Here is a 17,262-nt window from a genome sequence, read left to right as displayed (position 1 = left end):
GATAGTAATAGTATTTTATTAACATAACAGTGGGTCAATTTGAAATTAGTGACATGATAATAGGTATCAATCACCAATGTACGGTCAATTTGAAATTAGTGTTTAAATTTATATAATACAATTCCAAAGTTTAGGGTATAACATGTTTTTAATATGTTATAAAACTTCAAATAATTGGCATGACACTAAATTGATGAAATGACAATATTAATCTATTAAACTTGAATAAAATATTTTCATACCCATTAATGAATTCATCAATGGTATTCATAAATTCATATTAGCAGCGTTAAAGTGATTTTAGCTCAACTGTAATTGATATTGTCATCCTCCTAGAGGTCGAAGGTCCGATCCTACATCCCTATAATAATAGTTCGTTAATAACATAAATAGATGGTCAATTTGACATTAGTGTTTAAATTGATAAAACACAATTGTAAAGTCTAGGGTTTAACATTTTCTTAAATCAGTTGTAAAACTTGAAATGGTTGAGATTTAATCTATGAAGCATAGACACAGATACGACTATACGATACAGATACGATTGGATACGACGATTCATCAATTTCTAAAAAAACTAAGACACGGATACGTCATTTTCTTATATATTTTTTTAATATATATATTTCTAAAAAACGAGGATACTATACATTGAAGATACATTTTTTTTCTTTTAACAAAATATAGGATATAAATAAATTTAGCATACAAGTTAATAACAATAACACAAAATAGAATACAAACACTAAAATACAATAAATGAAAAAAAAACGTCTAAGATGTTGAAGTACAATAGTTAATAAAATGCAATAGAAAAGTGACTCATATTGCAAAGAAGAAAAAGAAGAAGATTAAAGGGAGAAATATGAAGATAAACGAAGAATTTCTTCATTGAATTGTTGAAGATATCCAAATGATTTATATTTTAGTGGACTTTGTGAGAACTCAAATGTGAAAATGGAGATTAGATGATTCTAGTTTAGGTCCGTTATTTATTTTATTTTATTTTAGTTTTGGACTGTGAGTTAGGTTGCCTAGTTTTAGACTGAAAGAGATTAGATGAGTTACTTGATATGTAAATTGCGTGTTAGAAATGTATCTGAAAAGTATCTAAAAATATCTAAAAATATCAGTATCCAATTTTTTACCTCACATAAAATATCTATGCTTATGGGGAAATATTAACCCAATATTAATAACCAAAAATCTTCCTATGAATTCATTCATCAATAGCGTTCCCAAAATTGTCCGATACTTCAAATCTTTCCCTTACATGGAACAATGGTTTCCGTGTGCTGGCATTAAAAGGTACCAGTCAAAATCCCAACGAAGCCTAACCGCGAAACCCACAGCCCACTGCCTTCAACAATGGAAAAAATTGTTCAAAGCCTCTCCCCATTCATCCCCTTTTCGAAATCAGATGAACCGATCAATCTTCTAACGAATCCAAATTCGACCCACTTCCCTCAGATGTGTTAAGCACCCCTACATTCTGTTTAAGCCTTTGATTTCTCCGTTCCTCTGCTTCTTCCTGTTGTTTCTTCTTCCCCTTTTTTATTCTCTTCGATCCCTCTCTTTTTGGAGGGAGGAAGAAGAAATAGGGGGAAAATGGAAAACGTAGCTGTCTGGCAAACGGTGGCTTTATGCGGTTTCCTCTCGTGGATTGGTTTGGCTTCCTACATTAACATAACCCAGAAGCTCAGATCCTTGCTGCAACCTTGGGTGGCTCGACATGTCGTCAAAGGCGTTCCTCTCATCCTCCGAATCCAGGTTTGCGATTATTGAAACCGATTATGTTTAAGTTTTCTGTTTCTGTTCGTGTTTGGTTTCATTGTTTAAAGGTTTTTTTTGGGGGTCTGCAGAAATATCAGAATTCGTTCTTCGATGCTCTGTTTTCTGGGTTGTCTTGCATTGTTTCTGTGCCCTTCTACACTGCTTTTCTTCCGCTGTTATTCTGGGTATGTTTTAGATCTCTCTCTCTCTCTCTAATTGTTGATCCCTCACTTAGTTCTTTTGTAGGCTAACTTTTTGTCTGAAAATGTAGAGTGGGCATGGAAAATTGGCTCGGCAAATGACTCTTTTGATGGCGTTTTGTGATTATTTGGGGAATTCCATCAAGGTAACTAGCCTAGCCTTTTTTTTTTCCTCTTCGAATTCAAGCTTCTTATCCCCCTGTCAATCCAACATGTGGTGTTTTCTTTTCTTTTCTTTTCTTTTTTCCTTTGAATTTTCTAGGATGTGGTATCAGCTCCTAGACCCAGTTGCCCACCTGTTAGGAGAATAACTGCCACCAAAGATGAGGAAGAGAATGCCATGGAATATGGATTGCCCTCTTCTCACACGCTAAATACAGTTTGTTTATCTGGGTACGTGGTTCCCATCCCTGCATGGTTCATATGCTTTGCTATTTCCTTTATGGTATCGTGTAGCTGGGGGTATTTTTTGTTTCTACCTCTTCAGGGTGGGGTTCATGCTGGGGTGTGATTTTTAGCCAAAATCTTTCTTTGTAAAGGGTTATGAGACCCGAGCCTCGACTCAGATTTTGACGTGGGTGATACTGATGTTTACAGTGACTTCTTGCCTTTTCTGCTTTAGTTGAATTTGTGTCTGAGCTTGTAATTTGATTGCCTTAAGGATGTGTAAATAATCTTTGTTGAGAATACCAAGGGGATCAGCAACTACAGGTTTAGCTCATTCTGTGTGGGAGACAGGAAAGATGATTAGCAGAATTATGCACTTTTTTTCTTTTTGTGGATGATTTGGATGGAAGGGTCTTGTTCTCTTCAATTGAAGACATTTTGGTTAGCTGGGATGCTCCCATAAGTACTTTAAGTGTGATCGTAGTGATATGTATACTTGCAAGCATTGAGAAGAATTGCTCCAAAGGACATAAGAAAATGAAGGATAAAAGAAAAGGTGCTTGGGATCCATTGAAGCCTTTTCCTGAAGGAAAGACTTTATGGTTGGAGACTTTTAGAAGGACTTCTCATGTCAACATTATCTTTAGAATCAACAAGTAAAAAATTAACCTTGTTATGAACTTCAACTTTTCAAATATGCTCAAATGTTGTAGCAAATAATGGATGTAAAATGACTCAATTACCAAAAGGACTTGGAAGTCTCACGTGAATGTGTAATGAGCCTGGATAATTGACCCTTTTATCATGAGAGTTTGAAATGATTGAAAACAGATCAATATAGTTTAGGAGAGAGCTTATGAGGGATTGAGAAGTTTCAGCAGTGCATATTTCTTTAATTCATTTTATCTCACCTTTCTTTATGTTTTGGGTTTTATCCAGTTTAGATTCATTTAAAGAAATTAGTAAACTTGCTGTATTGGGCCTATGTAAAAGACAATTACAATTTTCAATATTGAGTGTCCCATTAGATTATGACTAGCTTTTGTGTCACTGAGATATACTTAAAGTTGAATATGAAAGGGCTTATAGTTTCAGTGAAATTGGAATATCGAGGGGAAAGAGAAGAAAAGGAGGAATCTCCTCTCCATGTATAAGTATGTTATCCAAAGTGAACTTTCTCCCTTTCACTGAAAGTAAAGTGAATGGTTAGAATTTTTTGTTTAAAATTAAGATTAGATAAATGAATGGTTAGAATTGAAATTTGAATACAATCCGAGCACTACAATATGTATTTCACGAGCCATATTGAACCTCCATCATGACAGTAGGGTTAAGGAAATTAGTTCCCAGTTTCCTTCTGATGTTGTCTTTCATAGTCTCCTATCTGCTCTCTTCTTGTCCTCTTGAAAAAAGTTCCACATTCAAACAAATGTGAATTCCGTTGAAAAAATAGGGCTGGTGAACTTTGGAGGCAGTTGTTTCCTTACTACTAATTTACTATTGCCATAAATTTTCAACTTTTGTCATACATTATGATTTTACAATCTATTGCCTCTTTGCAGGCTATATTATTGTTTTGACACTAACTAATTTCCATTGGCATGACTGTGCAGATACCTCCTGTATTATATCCTATCTTATACTGAAAATATACATGCCTCCTACATATTCGTGGGATTTTCTCTTGTTTGTTTGCTTGTAGGCCTCATTGGCTTGGGTAAGCCTTATTTTCACAAGTAAAATTTTGCAATTTTATACCTCTTTTAGTTTCCCTTCCCATCTAAAAATATCATTCTGTGGCAGGGAGAATATACCTGGGCATGCATAGCCCAATTGACATCATTTTTGGTCTTGTTTTCGGCTTGATGATTCTCTTATTTTGGTTGAATGTTCATGAATTCGTGGACAGCTTCATTACCACAGGCCAAAATGGTATATTCACTGCACACTTTTATCGCTATCTTTTCCCCCTAGTTAAGGTTCTGTGCAGTATTTTGAGGAGATTCTCTTCTAATTAGTATTTGTTATTTTCAATGAATAAGATGCATATTCAATGAACAGAAGGAATGAAAAAACCAGGGAAAGAGGACTCATATTCCCAAACTAGATTTGCTTTATGAAAGAAGATCCAATTGGCATAATTGGAAATGCTGTTGTACTGCCCAAAGAACTCAAAACTCTAACAGTATATTCCAAAGGTCACTCCAATGTATAGAATTTTCTGTTGTTTGGTTTATTTTCACAATATTTTTCACAAACAAGCTGTCACATCACACTGGGACATAGTTTTAACTTTTAGCTTTCTGCCTCAGCATTCTACATTAAGCAACAAGAGAGAAGCCTTCAACTAATTAATCTAGCTTTTATAAGGAATGTAAAAAACAAAAAAGGAAATTGTCTAGGCTTGCTACACTTTGTTTGGCCAAGTTGAAGAGATTCCAAGGTGATGATGCTGTCGTCTTACTATCTGCATTGTTCATTTCCCTCAAAAATATAGACCACAACAGACACCTTAATTTTTCTCAGAGGAGCATAATGGAACAGAAGAGGTTGACGAGAGAGCATGACTCAATACCGGATCTTCTAGCAATAGCTATTGAGTTAAAACTTTTCAGTTTCAAAAATGTTCACTGAAATTTTACTAGGCTGAACATTTGAAGAGAGAGAAGAGAAAGTTAATAAAATCTCAGAGAAGAAAGGGTTGACTAGAGAGGAGCAGGAAAAAATTCTACAAAAGAGGGGTTGGAAAGACAGAGAGAGCCTGGGGGGAGAGCAAGTGAGAGAAGAGAATGAAAACAAAATAAAATATCAATTAGGATGTCACATTGTTAAAGTAACCACATTATCTCTGCCACAACAGTGACATCTTAGCACCAAGTGTTAAGTTATCTAAGGGCAGGTACTAAAAGCAAGCAAACTTCTGGGCTAAAATATTCAGTTTGGAACTATAGGGCTTAAATAGGAACCATCCCTTCCCTCAAATTATACACACAAAAAGTGTATTTTACTCATATATTTGGATTCAATGAGAGAAGCTTGAGAAAAAACAGAAGTTTGTGATCTAATCACTGAGGTTGAGTTTATATCAGGTTCAAAATTGACCACTGCTACTCAATCTTATAATATAGGTAATATGTCCTCAAGTGACTATGAAGCAATAGTTATTGGGTTTAATCCAGTATCCCTTTTCCCGTTTCCAATCCTAGGGATGTTAAGATATTACTGACAGACCATGTTACATAGTATAATTTGAGGAATTTTCAATTTGAAATGGTGGGACTTACCGTGTGCTAGGTGTTTCACCACAAAACAGAGTTTGGTGGATCTTCTTGATTTTACATGTTTAAATGTTTGACATTTACACTTTAATGTCTCTCAAGGTGCATTATCATCAGGGTGATTCTGCTGTGCTAATTTTTACTAATCTATTTGTTGCATGCAATATCTGGGTGCAGTTACTTATTTCTGGGGTGCCCTAAGCATTCTGTTGCTCTTTGCTTATCCTACACCTGAGTTTCCTACTCCAAGCTTTGAATTCCACACGGCTTTTGATGGTGTTGCATTTGGAATTGTAAGCAACATTTTTCTTTCAGAATGCAGTTATTTTTAATATAATTGATGGAAGTTATCTGTTCTAAAAGGTGTCATTTTAAAGGATTATACTGTCAAAGCTCATTGTCTCTTTAGAAGTTTGGATCCCTCCTAGTTTCCATGCTTTCTTTTGCTACTTCAAATATGTAAGAGAGATTCTGTCCTGCAGGTAGCAGGAGTACAGCAAACATACCATCAGTTTCACCATGAAGCCGTTGCTTGTATCTTTACTCCACAACTCCCATTTGCCACGTTTATTGGTCGGATGCTTGTCGGTTTACCAACCATATTAATGGTGAAGTTTTGTAGCAAAGCTCTGGCTAAATGGATCCTTCCCATTGTTTCAAACACCTTAGGCTTGTCCATAAGATCAACCAGCTATATCCCAATGCTAAATTCATCCTCAACTGGTAAGGTAGATGGGAGCAAACAACGTGGTCCTCTGCACAAGCTGTTCTTCTCAAGTCAGGACTCGTTTGACATTGACACGGGAATTAGGTTCGTTCAATATGCAGGCCTTGCTTGGTCTGTGGTTGATCTTGTTCCTTCTCTTTTTTCTTGTTTGAACTTGTGATCTGCTTAGTTCCAATCCAATCAGTTCAAGATTTTAACCTAATTGAATCCTGAGTTCTCTGTATATTTTTCATCTTGCATAGTCAATGTTTAGAAGTCTAATGTCCTTGTGTCATGGACATTATTTTGTATAATGAGGTGCGGCAATTTTATATGAAGCCAACGAATGTGGCCATTAGCGACTACTATATGAGAAACGAACTTTGGAAATGGATTGTAAAGTGTAATGGAGGAAAATATGATTTTTTTTGGTAAGTCATTCAAGTTAAGCTCGCTTTGGAAGGAAAAGTTGATTTCTTGGAAATGAGTAGAAATGGGTTGTAGCATTATCAAAATTGCATTTAATACTTTTCTTGGTTTAAATCCTATTTTGGTTCCTATATATTTTTTATGTAATTTTAATTTTGATTCAGGTTGGTTCTTATACTTTTGATCTCTTTATTGGATCAAAATAGATACCTTTTTAAATTTCTGGATCAAAATAAACAAAAGATGAAAAATACAAGAATGATTATACAATTACTGAAGAAAATAATATCTTTGACAACACAAAATTTAACTAAGAAAACTCAGAATCATGTTTTAACCAAAGAAAAAAAAATCCCAACTCAATCATGAAAATGTAGCCAAATATCAGGCAAATAAAAAGATTGAAAATATTAGCAACAAAATGTTCAAATCCAACCAATTAGAAGGTCCAAAGCAATCTTTTTTTTAATTTTAAAAAAGAAACTTTACAGAGATAACAATATCCATAACTATAAATGTCAGAGAAAAATAACAAATATTTGCCCCACTTGTCCAAAGTGTGGGATATAAATTTCACAAAAGGTGGTTGTACTAGCAAATGGAACAAAATCCCTGGCTGATTGGAAATTAAAATCAAAGCCAGCTTGACCTTATGGACGTGAAGCCTGTTTAGTTTCCTTCAAAATTCTCAGGCACAATCGTCAACATTATACTTCATACTAAAATTTCTTGAAATAAAAAGTAGCAATTCCAATAATTTCAACAGCCTTTTTCCAAACATAACAGAAACTAACTTACACCTAGTACATGATAAACACCAGCACTATAATTTTCTACAATAGAAAAGTGTTGTAACAAAATTAAACTACTTGAGATATTATGGAGAAAGGGGCCGAAGGGGTGAAAGAAAGTTGAATAATCTTTGTATCTTGAGGATGTCTGGATCTTCAAATACAAATCAGAGGGTTTTCTATATAAAAAAGTTCTGTCTCAGCAAGCAAAATCATCAATGCATGGCAGCATAAGTCGCAGGTTTTCTCTGCCTACAACGATGCACAACCCATATCAGTATACAGGGGAAGGATTTGACTTTAGCTGCTTCATAGGAAGTAATCTGGCGTTCTACGGGTGACATCGGGTTCTCCTCTTCTGGGTGCTGGCTCAAACTGATAGAGAGAAACATGCAGAGAATGGAACTAATCGTTCAGCTATGGATACTTATTGCAGGAATAAAGCAAAGGATGAGTATAGTTTGTGCATTCTCATCATTGTACAAGTTCATGTGCGCGAGTGAGAAAGAGACCTGGATAAATGTATGACTCCTGCAGTCATCAACCTCTAAAATTGAAGCCATGTTCCCACAGCGATAACAATAGTTAGGCGCACTAAAAATAGTAACCACCTTTTGTTCCTGCAGTTGTCATACCGGAAATCACATAAAACGATAAGAATAGAATAAGAGATTTATAGGGTGAGAAATTATTAAACAAACGTATTACATGAGCCCAGTTAAATCCATCCATGACCAGTTGATGAGCTCTAGCTATCAACTTCAAATTATTCATGTGATTGAATTGTTCAGATATGTCCTGCAAAAGTAGGATATGAAACGTCAGATAGAAAACACCTTAAATTTTTTTCAATTGGCGTAAGGATCAAAGGGTAAGTGTGAAAATAACAAAATCCTTGAGGGATGGTTAGAAATTACCTGGCCAAATGTATACCCAGCACCCCGAGGTGAAATCCCCCAGCCGCATCGGTCATCTGGATCAGACCATAATAGGTCGCACATTGGGCCTTCATGCGGAACCTCTTGAACACGGTCAAAGTTTCGGATGTTATCAAGGGTTTCAATGGATGGGGACAACCCACCATGGAGGCAAAATATTTCTGACTCAACCTGGAAGGAAAAATAAGAGCCAACAGATAAAAAAAAAAAAATGCAACAATAAGAGGCTCTTGATAGTAAATTTATTCAGTTTTCTGCTGTTAAAAGTTATGTTAGACTACTTATAATTTGTTTGTTTTATGATCCGTTTACTAAAGCACTTTTAATATCTTAGCCAAAATGAATAAACCCACCAGAAATATACCAAGACAAAAAACAATGAGTACAAGAAAGGGTTCCGGACGTTGTGGATGAGAAACAGACACCAAAAAGCAGGTCAAACCTAACCGCAGTCCACATTCCCCCAAAGATTCTCTGTTACTCTCAAAGAAACAAAAAGAGAAGAGAACACCACCTCCTCCAATATCAAGCAACAATATTTATTACCGGCCAAAAGCACATAGATGATCTCCCAAAAAAAAGGAAAAGAAGAAAGGGTTCTCAAAACCAAAGACGACCTGAAATTCTCAGTAGCACATGATCCAACAGGTTCATTGTAAAATCAATTTATTTCATATCCTGTTCTTCAATCACATGAAATATACAATGTAGGAGCGGCACTCAAGAAATAGCAAATGATATATTGATTCGAAATGGTAAATTGAGTAATAAAAGCAATAATTTACAGTAATACCCCAAAAAGATGATAAAACAAAAAATTCACTAACCAAGGCAGTCAAGGGAAAATAGTCAAAAAGATCTGTAAATGTCTTCCATACATTAGCATTGCCATACCTGCAAGTACAAAAATAAAAAGGATCACACTGCAGTAGGTTTTCAAACAATGCCAAAGGCAATCATGAATCACAAATTGGAGTTAAACTTTACTGACCAATTACAAAAAAATATTTTTCTGCAGATAGATCACTATTTTCTTAATATTTGTGAGTGTCCGGGCCAACTTACGTGCACCTTGACTAGTCTCATAGGACACGCCAATTGGCCCAACAACATTTGAGGTGCCGAGGAAGTTTGTAGGATATAATCATTTACTATTACATTTTCCTTTTGTGAGAAACTGAGAAAAATTATTCACACAAGCCAAAAGGACACCTTAAAGGCAGGAGGTAGAAATAATTTTTTGTGATTTGTGCACCACCAAAAGGCATCAAGCTTCACATTTAGACCCAAAAAGGACAACTCTCTTCTTCAATAGTCCTACTGTTTCTTTCTTTCCACTTCCTATAAGAGAAACGGATTTACTCTAAAAAATTAAAATGATGTAGGTCATATCTACGTAGATGAGTAGATAGTTAAAATCCTATAGTCCCTAAGCAAGGATTCCAGCTACCATACAGCTCAATCCAGGAGATGTGAATCAAATTACTTGATAATTCAGAGATGGATTTATCTTTCATCAGAAACCATGCCTAAGAGGACTACTAATACTATAGCATCAATGTTGTTTTTCCTTCAAAAGAGAGAAGGAAAAGCTTTTCGTCGAGTGAATGAAAGTGGGGTAGAAAGCAAGGACTAAATAAGAAGCAAAACATGAGAAAATTAGAGAAAAGATCCCTAATTTTTATTAACCAGAAAAGGAGGATAATTACCAAATAGATTTAAACTGAACACTTACATGGGGAGTTACTTTGACTCTCGGTTTCAAAAAAACAAACAAACAAACAAACTTTCGTCAAGTTGTGATTATTAAACAAGTCAAGTTTTGTACAGATTGTAACTCAAATAGTCTAGATTGTAAAATTGAAGAACTAGTCAGTGACTCAGTGGGATTTATCTGAGGATTCTCCATTGTCACTCAAATAGTCTAGATTGTAAAATTGAAGAACTTCCAATGAGTACCTTGGATTACCGAAAAAAAATAACACACACGCACAAAAGATAATATCCACGCATCTTTTCATCACTCCCTCAAAGATCAATTTGTAAAGAAAGTTTTAACTGACGGCAGGCCTTGTTTCTTGTACCTAAATTTTATGCAGTGAATTTGCCCTATGATAGCCCATCTATGGAGCATAGCCACGGACATCGGACACACCAATTTCTGAAAATGTAGGACACAGACTTGTCGAGGACACATCAATTAATTATTATTATTATTATCATTCTTATCATTATTATCATTATTATATTGAAAGATAACATCCAAAATACTTTATTCTTTTTATTAACTATTCAAATAATTATAAAAAAAATTGTGAATGAAAAGTAACTACAAACATGTAGTTTATTAAGTTGCTTAAAGAGAGAGAGAGAGAGAGAGAGGAGAAGAAGAAGAAGAAACCCCTAACCCTATTTGATTGCTTCAAAGTCGGTCAAAGCCCCTCATGTTGACTTTTTTCTTCCAAGATTTATGTTTTTTCTTGGAAGGCCTTTTCCTTTACAGCCTAGTTCTTTTGCTCTATGTATTTATATTTGATATTTTCATTTCTTTGTATTTTGAGCATTAATCTCTTTTCATTAATTTAATGAAAAATTCTGTATTAAAAAAATAAATTAAAAAAAAAAACCTCATTCAATCTCCCTCCCTCCGCTCCACAGCCATTGCTGCAAACCATCATTGTTCTAACCAATGTCGATGCTCTCCACTGTTCGGTGATGTAGCATAGGTTGTCTGATGAAAGAAAAGAGAAAATCAAAGGGAAAGGGAAAAGAATATGGGGGTTGTCTTAGGCGTGTGCAGGCATGTCTCCAGTGTTCGATTAAAGAAAAAGACTCACAAAGTTGCGTGTCTTGCATGTGTCCGAGCATGTCGGTGTCGGAGATGTGTCTGACACAGACACTCCAATAAAAAATAGTGTTTGTAAGCTTTTCCATCCTTTTGGAGTTAGTCACTCATCATATCCAACTTCATTATTTCAACCTAATAATTGTTTTTCTTTCTTTATGAATAATGGAGCTTTCAACAAGAATAAATGAAAGAATAAAAGGCCCAAAAAAACCCCTCAAACACGGATGGCAAACCATAAAATCGGCCTCCATTCGTGAGAAATAAGACCTAATGGATAACTAAAGAAGGGCTTAGCAACGGAAGTCCACAAGGACAAAATCTTACAAAGGACCACACCTCAATCCAAGATCTCTCTAGGCCTATAAAATTTCTCACTCCAAAGACCCCACAAAAAGGTAACCAGATCCATCGATCTAAGACATTTAGTTTCATGCATTGCACCAATGTTTGCAATTGATCATTGATTTCTTTTCTCCAACGCTAATACTATTCAGCACGAGAATCGAACATCGGTAAATATACTAATCCTATAGTCTCACTGATCATACAAATTATCCCCCAAAACTGAACAGAGAGAGAGAGACAAATATAGAGACTGAAACAGAGACAGAGACAGGGAATAGAAGAACTCACTTCCGTAAACATTCGTCATAAAAGCCATAAACCTGAGTGATCTGAGAACAAAAAAGGAGAGAGGATGAAATGGTGCAAGTTAATACAAGCGTATTGCATTATTTCTGAACATGTCTGATTTAGATGAGACAAATCCCCAAAAACAAGACACATTGAAGTACAAAAAGAAGCACAATTACGCACAGCCACTATTCATTCTAGAATGAACTCATGAAGTAGTTCAATGGTAGAAAACTTCAAAAGCAGAAAGCACCTAGATTATTTTTGCTCTCCCTCACTCCACTCCCAATCCCAACTTTCTGGATCAAGCATCAATTTAAAATTACAGTGTAGGCGTTTGGAATTAAGAAGCAAAATTGTGTGCATCATTTGTTCAAATGTATCCTGAACCCAAATATAGAGAATAAAATCATACCTGACGGCTCTCATGATTCCCTCGAAGAATGGTGATCCGGTGAGGATAACGAACCTTTAGAGCCACTAATAACTGGAGTATGGAAGACAACCACATATATTAGCTCAATTATATCAACCAGCCAAAACCTACAAGTCTTACATTATACATGATTTTTCTTATTAAAAAAACTATTACATAATTTATGATTTGTATGGAATATATGGATGCCTTGACAGAATGGTGAATGGGAAAATCAATAAATTGGTATTAAGAGCTTACCGTGACAGTTTCAACAGAATAATATCCCCGGTCCACATAATCTCCCATAAACAGATAATTGGTGTCCGGACACTGTCACAATATTATGTAAGTATAGATTCAGACCTGATAAAGAGGATGCTCAAAAGAAATTAACTCACAAAAGTGAACCCATAAATTCAAGGTTTATATTAGTTCCTAAACATTCAAATGTTGTTAGGAACAAAGGTGGTAAGAGCTACCTTTGTCCCAATGGGATGACCAATGTGGTACTTAAGTGGCTTGACTCTCTCACCTCAATAGCTTGCTTTTGGGGTGTGGTTAGCTTAAGTACCTAACAATCATATTAGAGCTAGTTGTCGACATTCTACAGAGGAGCATTGACAGAGGGTTCTGACTAGGTGTTTCCAAGTGAAGTGCCGACGGTCTAACCGCAAAGACGTCGACTTTCTAGGAAAGGGTATTGTTAGGAACTAAGGTAGTATGAGCTACCTTTGTCCCACATTAGTTAGAATGAGATGACCAATGTGGTACTTAAGTGGCTTGACTCTCTCACTTCAATAGCTAGCTTTTGGGGTGTGGTTTTCCAAGGTGCTTAAGTACCTAAGAGTCATATCTTTCTCCCCCAATTTTCAAATGTTTTGTTCTAGTTCTAGGCCAGAAAACTCTTTAAAGTTTTTTTAGGATATGAAACATTTTATTGATGAATGAAATATCATTCTTAAACCCAAAAGGGAGAAACACCCAAATACAACCAAACGCAGATCCGAAATAATGAAGTTACAACCAAAAGAGAACAAGGGAAAGAGAGATAAAAATGTACAAGCCAATCAATAATTGATAATGAACATATAAATCAGACTAGACCCAGAAACGAAGCAGCATTAATCGTTGTTGATTATGTCAAGTAATCATGGAAGAAAGAAGGGTGTCCCTTCAGCCAAACTAGGTCAAACGCTCCTTTGGAACTCTAAATTTAAAAGACATTTGTAGGGTTTTTAATCATGTGGAGGGAATTTTTAGGCTTTTGTGCAAGTAAGCTACGTTTTTTTTCAATTGGAGATCTCTATTAAAATATATTTTCCTAATGCTTCCCCCTTTAAATAAAATTGGGAAATAAAAATAAATAAACACTTATTTATTATTTTTTTTAAAGGAAAAGAAGACAATTTTTCCTAATGCTTCCCCCTTTAAATAAAATTGGAAAATATAAATGAAGAGACTACCTACTTAGTTTTTTTATTCTTTTTTTTAAGGGGAAAAAACGGCCCTTGGCTATCAAGACAATAACAAATATCTTACCCGAACTCCATCTTTCAGCAGAGCAAAAATAACATTTTTAACTTGAAATAAAATTAATGAATATTTAAATAGAATAACTTGTACCTTCCCTCCAATTTGGAAAAGTTCTGCAAGGTCATGAAATTGCCCATGAATATCTCCGCATATTGTTACTGGACTCTTCACAGGCTGATTGAGGAGAAAAAAGATTCCATGTAACATGGATAAAAGAAGGAATAGGAAGTTTGATATAGCAACCATGAAAACAAGCATAATTTCAAAAACCAAAACAAAGAACCAAATGGTTATCAATGGAGCCTAAATAATTATGTTCTACTACTCTGCAATTTAAAATTGAAAGGAAAATTCGAAAATACTAGTTCTCCTACTATAAACTCAACTCCAATTCATTTTCTTCGGGTGAAAAAGAGATTAATAATAATAATTAACAGAAGGGAGGTGGGCTATGTGTCTTCCCTCACCAAATGGCCACGATGTGCTGAACCAAACGAAGTTTGGTTCTCAAAGACAAAAAGTATTAAAATGAAGAATATATGGCCAAAATATATTGCTCCAAACGAATCAATTATGAAACTGCATTAGGACATTCTGAAAATTGAAATGATCAAATGATCAGAAAGAATGAATTTACATTCAAACATCTTGAAAATTGAAATGATGAGAAAGAATAATGACGAGGATGACCAATTACTATAAGGCATGCATGATATAATTGCAATAAATAATAGACTTTGTTTACGTACAAGATTATTTTGTAATGACAACATCTTGATGATTATTAAAGATTACAACACTCTCATGGTGTAGTTTCTTTTGGGGTGCGGGTGTCTCCTTGATTGATCTTGTCTCTTATCCAAAAATTTAAAAGATAATGATAATAACAACAGAGACACCGTATACATCATACTGTTGTAGATGAAGACAGACATGTTATGGAGACTTCTCGTTCAAGATGTATATCTTCCACCAGTACAAGGGCCAAATCAAGAGATATTCCAAACAAAAAAATCATAAATGGATTAAATAAGAAAAGGTTTGAACGCATAATGCCACAAATATAATACCTGTACATTGCTCTCTTCCATTAGAACCTCTTTGGCTTTGTCACACAATGCCCTAACCTACATAAACAAAAGCTATGATGAAGATCTTATCTGTTTTGGGGGGGGGGGGGGGGGGGGATGTTAATTTTACTTCCAAACGCGTCGTAGGGTCAAATTCACCAAACTTAGGCATGGCACAGGGTACAAAACCATGCTAAAGTCAGTAAGGATCGTGAATTCTGACATCCTGTGGGTTATGGCATCCCTTTAGAACTCCCTTCAAAATCCAGTTAATTATTATTGCCTAGGGGAGTGGCTTTCTATAAGCTTCTTGGGTTTGAGGATTTCATATCCTCATCTCTAATGTACCATCTGGAGAGTAACAAATTAATGAAATAATGTACTATCTAGAGTAACAAATCAATGAAATTTGCATGCCAAGAAGAAGAAGATGATGAAAGAAAGAATAAAAGAAGGGCATTACAGGTACCAGGATTCGGGAGGGACTCATGAACACAGCAGATAACTCGTTTCTAAATAAATATAAATAATGTTGAAAGAGGCATATGACTGAAAAATCAAAACTACTGCATCAAAGTTCAAACATAGCGAAATCTCCATGCATCCTAGCTAACACCAACTCCATTTTATCATTTCAACAAGACGCCAGTCGTAATATATATAATTTGGAAGCTCGCATACCAGCAATTTACGGTAACAAGACCCACTCACACAATTACGCCTGAATCAATAGCTGAGAACCCAGAAAACAGTAATAAAAAAATTTAAAAAAAAAAAAAAATCCCACCCAATCAGACAGATGTCTCCCAGTTTCCCTTTTCCATCCACAAGATTCCATCACCGTCTTCTACTAAAGGGTCCCAATTATATAGCCAAGGTAAGATCTCCCAACAAATTACAATTAAAAAAAGAAAAAAAGATTCAAAATTCAAGGCCGCAATCTTGACGTTCCCAATTTCTTTTAGGTCAGAAACAAGAATCGCCCAAATCGGAGGTACCCAGAAACTAGAACAAAAAGATGAATCGAAAAGCAGAACCTGTTGCTCGGAGAGCGGCTTGCACTGCATGAGCTGCGAGATCTGCTCGTCCAGGCTGCTGTTGGCCTCGGACAACATGGAATCCGTGCCCATAGCTGCACCCGATAGAGACGCCCAAGGTCTGAAGGTTCAGAGAGAAGGCCCGGCCGGGGCGTGAGACTCCACTGCGGCGGCGGGCAGTGGACAGAGAAGAAGAAGGGGAGAGAGAGAGAGAGATGGGGATGCGCGTGAAAGAGAGAGCGAGTAGGGAATTGAGGTTGAATTATAGAAACCGGCAATGGCGATGGATTATTGGATTGAGTGGAGGGAAATAAATTATAATTATTATATCTTATTATATTTAAAGCTCATTTATTATAATCTGCTGTGGGAACCTTGATGGGAGCTCACGTGCTGCCAACAATTAGAAGTCGCCACGTCATTCACTTAATCACACACAATATATGTATATTAATAATATGAAACCCAAATTTCATTTTCCACCATAGAATTCGTGTTTTTTTCCTCAAATAATAATAATAAACTAAATATATCAAGTGGACTTTTGGGACGAGGAGTTGGTTGTTATATTTCTAATTTATTATAGTTGAGTTTTACTAGTTTGTGTTTAAGGTGTAGATTATACTATTTTAGTTTGAGAAAAGAATAGTAAATAGTAAATACTATAGCAAATGGGGGTTTGAAATAGTATTTATTATAGCTAATTTGAAAGTTTGAAATAATATTTATTGTAGCAAGAGATAATTATTATAATCTTTGTCGCAAACACTCGCTAAATGGTTTCTGGTCTTCGATATGAATTAATTGTCTTTTTCAATATCTATTCGGTTATTCATATTTTCAAATTATAAGTTTTACCAAAACTTTTCATTTAAATCTATGATAAAAGAAAAAACTTTTCATTTTTTTAGTACAAAAAAAAAACTTTTTATTTAAGTCCTTCCCCTAAAATTTTAAGAAGTTGTCTAGGGCGCTGAGTTAAGATAGGATGTATAGAGTTCATATGTCTAGAGTTCATATATCTGTGGAGTTTATATATCTATGCTTGGGGTGTATAGTTATTTGGTCTGGAGTTCATATGTCCGTGTTTGAGGTGCAGAAATGAGTTCACATGTCTGGGTATTTGGTAAAGTTTTTTTAACTCTAAGGGTCCGTTTGGTAACTATTTGATTTTTTGTTTTTGTTTTTGAAAACTAAGTCTATTTCATCCATATTTCTTAC

At 35.3% G+C, this 17,262-nt stretch overlaps 2 protein-coding genes and 1 long non-coding RNA gene across 3 annotated transcripts; 1 reads left to right on the top strand and 2 right to left on the bottom strand.

Annotated features, from left to right (window-relative positions):
- The first annotated feature begins 1,183 nt into the window (after nt 1-1,183).
- Nucleotides 1,184-6,779, top strand: SPP1 (Phosphatidic acid phosphatase (PAP2) family protein). The gene is made up of 8 exons (XM_039027386.2): nt 1,184-1,770; nt 1,863-1,958; nt 2,045-2,119; nt 2,236-2,366; nt 3,974-4,077; nt 4,164-4,292; nt 5,816-5,931; nt 6,121-6,779. Exons 1-8 carry the CDS (start codon nt 1,609-1,611, stop codon nt 6,523-6,525), a joined length of 1,218 nt encoding a protein of 405 aa, XP_038883314.1. The 5' UTR covers nt 1,184-1,608; the 3' UTR covers nt 6,526-6,779.
- Nucleotides 6,780-7,458: 679 nt separating this feature from the next.
- PP2A-4 (protein phosphatase 2A-4) lies at nt 7,459-16,374 on the bottom strand. The gene is made up of 11 exons (XM_039025108.2): nt 16,042-16,374; nt 15,005-15,061; nt 14,025-14,108; nt 12,660-12,731; nt 12,399-12,470; nt 11,984-12,024; nt 9,330-9,396; nt 8,482-8,673; nt 8,273-8,362; nt 8,077-8,184; nt 7,459-7,939 (listed from the first exon to the last, which is right to left on the bottom strand). Exons 1-11 carry the CDS (start codon nt 16,132-16,134, stop codon nt 7,874-7,876), a joined length of 942 nt encoding a protein of 313 aa, XP_038881036.1. The 5' UTR covers nt 16,135-16,374; the 3' UTR covers nt 7,459-7,873.
- Nucleotides 11,053-11,482, bottom strand: LOC150037521 (uncharacterized). Its single transcript, XR_016528391.1, has 2 exons — nt 11,340-11,482; nt 11,053-11,233 (listed from the first exon to the last, which is right to left on the bottom strand). It is a non-coding gene; the product is annotated as an uncharacterized LOC150037521 (long non-coding RNA).
- Nucleotides 16,375-17,262: the final 888 nt, after the last annotated feature.

The sequence above is a fragment of the Benincasa hispida genome, chromosome 3 (genome assembly GCF_027475165.1).
Source record: "Benincasa hispida cultivar pf3 chromosome 3, pf3_genome.v1.1, whole genome shotgun sequence".
NCBI classification, from domain to species: Eukaryota; Viridiplantae; Streptophyta; class Magnoliopsida; order Cucurbitales; family Cucurbitaceae; genus Benincasa; species Benincasa hispida.
This window is presented reverse-complemented; position numbering and strand designations above follow the sequence as displayed.

What these genes read in the sequence shown, in the direction of transcription:
- SPP1 (XM_039027386.2), top strand. Translation starts at nt 1,609, where the DNA reads ATGGAAAACGTAGCTGTCTGGCAAACGGTGGCTTTATGCGGTTTCCTC. An exon ending in CTCTCATCCTCCGAATCCAG is followed by an intron (nt 1,771 to 1,862) that starts GTTTGCGATTAT and finishes GGGGGTCTGCAG; the next exon opens with AAATATCAGAATTCGTTCTT. An exon ending in CATTACCACAGGCCAAAATG is followed by an intron (nt 4,293 to 5,815) that starts GTATATTCACTG and finishes ATCTGGGTGCAG; the next exon opens with TTACTTATTTCTGGGGTGCC.
- PP2A-4 (XM_039025108.2), bottom strand. Translation starts at nt 16,134, where the DNA reads ATGGGCACGGATTCCATGTTGTCCGAGGCCAACAGCAGCCTGGACGAG. An exon ending in TATGACGAATGTTTACGGAA is followed by an intron (nt 9,397 to 11,983) that starts GTGAGTTCTTCT and finishes TTGTACTTGCAG; the next exon opens with GTATGGCAATGCTAATGTAT. An exon ending in GGAGTCATACATTTATCCAG is followed by an intron (nt 7,940 to 8,076) that starts GTCTCTTTCTCA and finishes TCTCTCTATCAG; the next exon opens with TTTGAGCCAGCACCCAGAAG.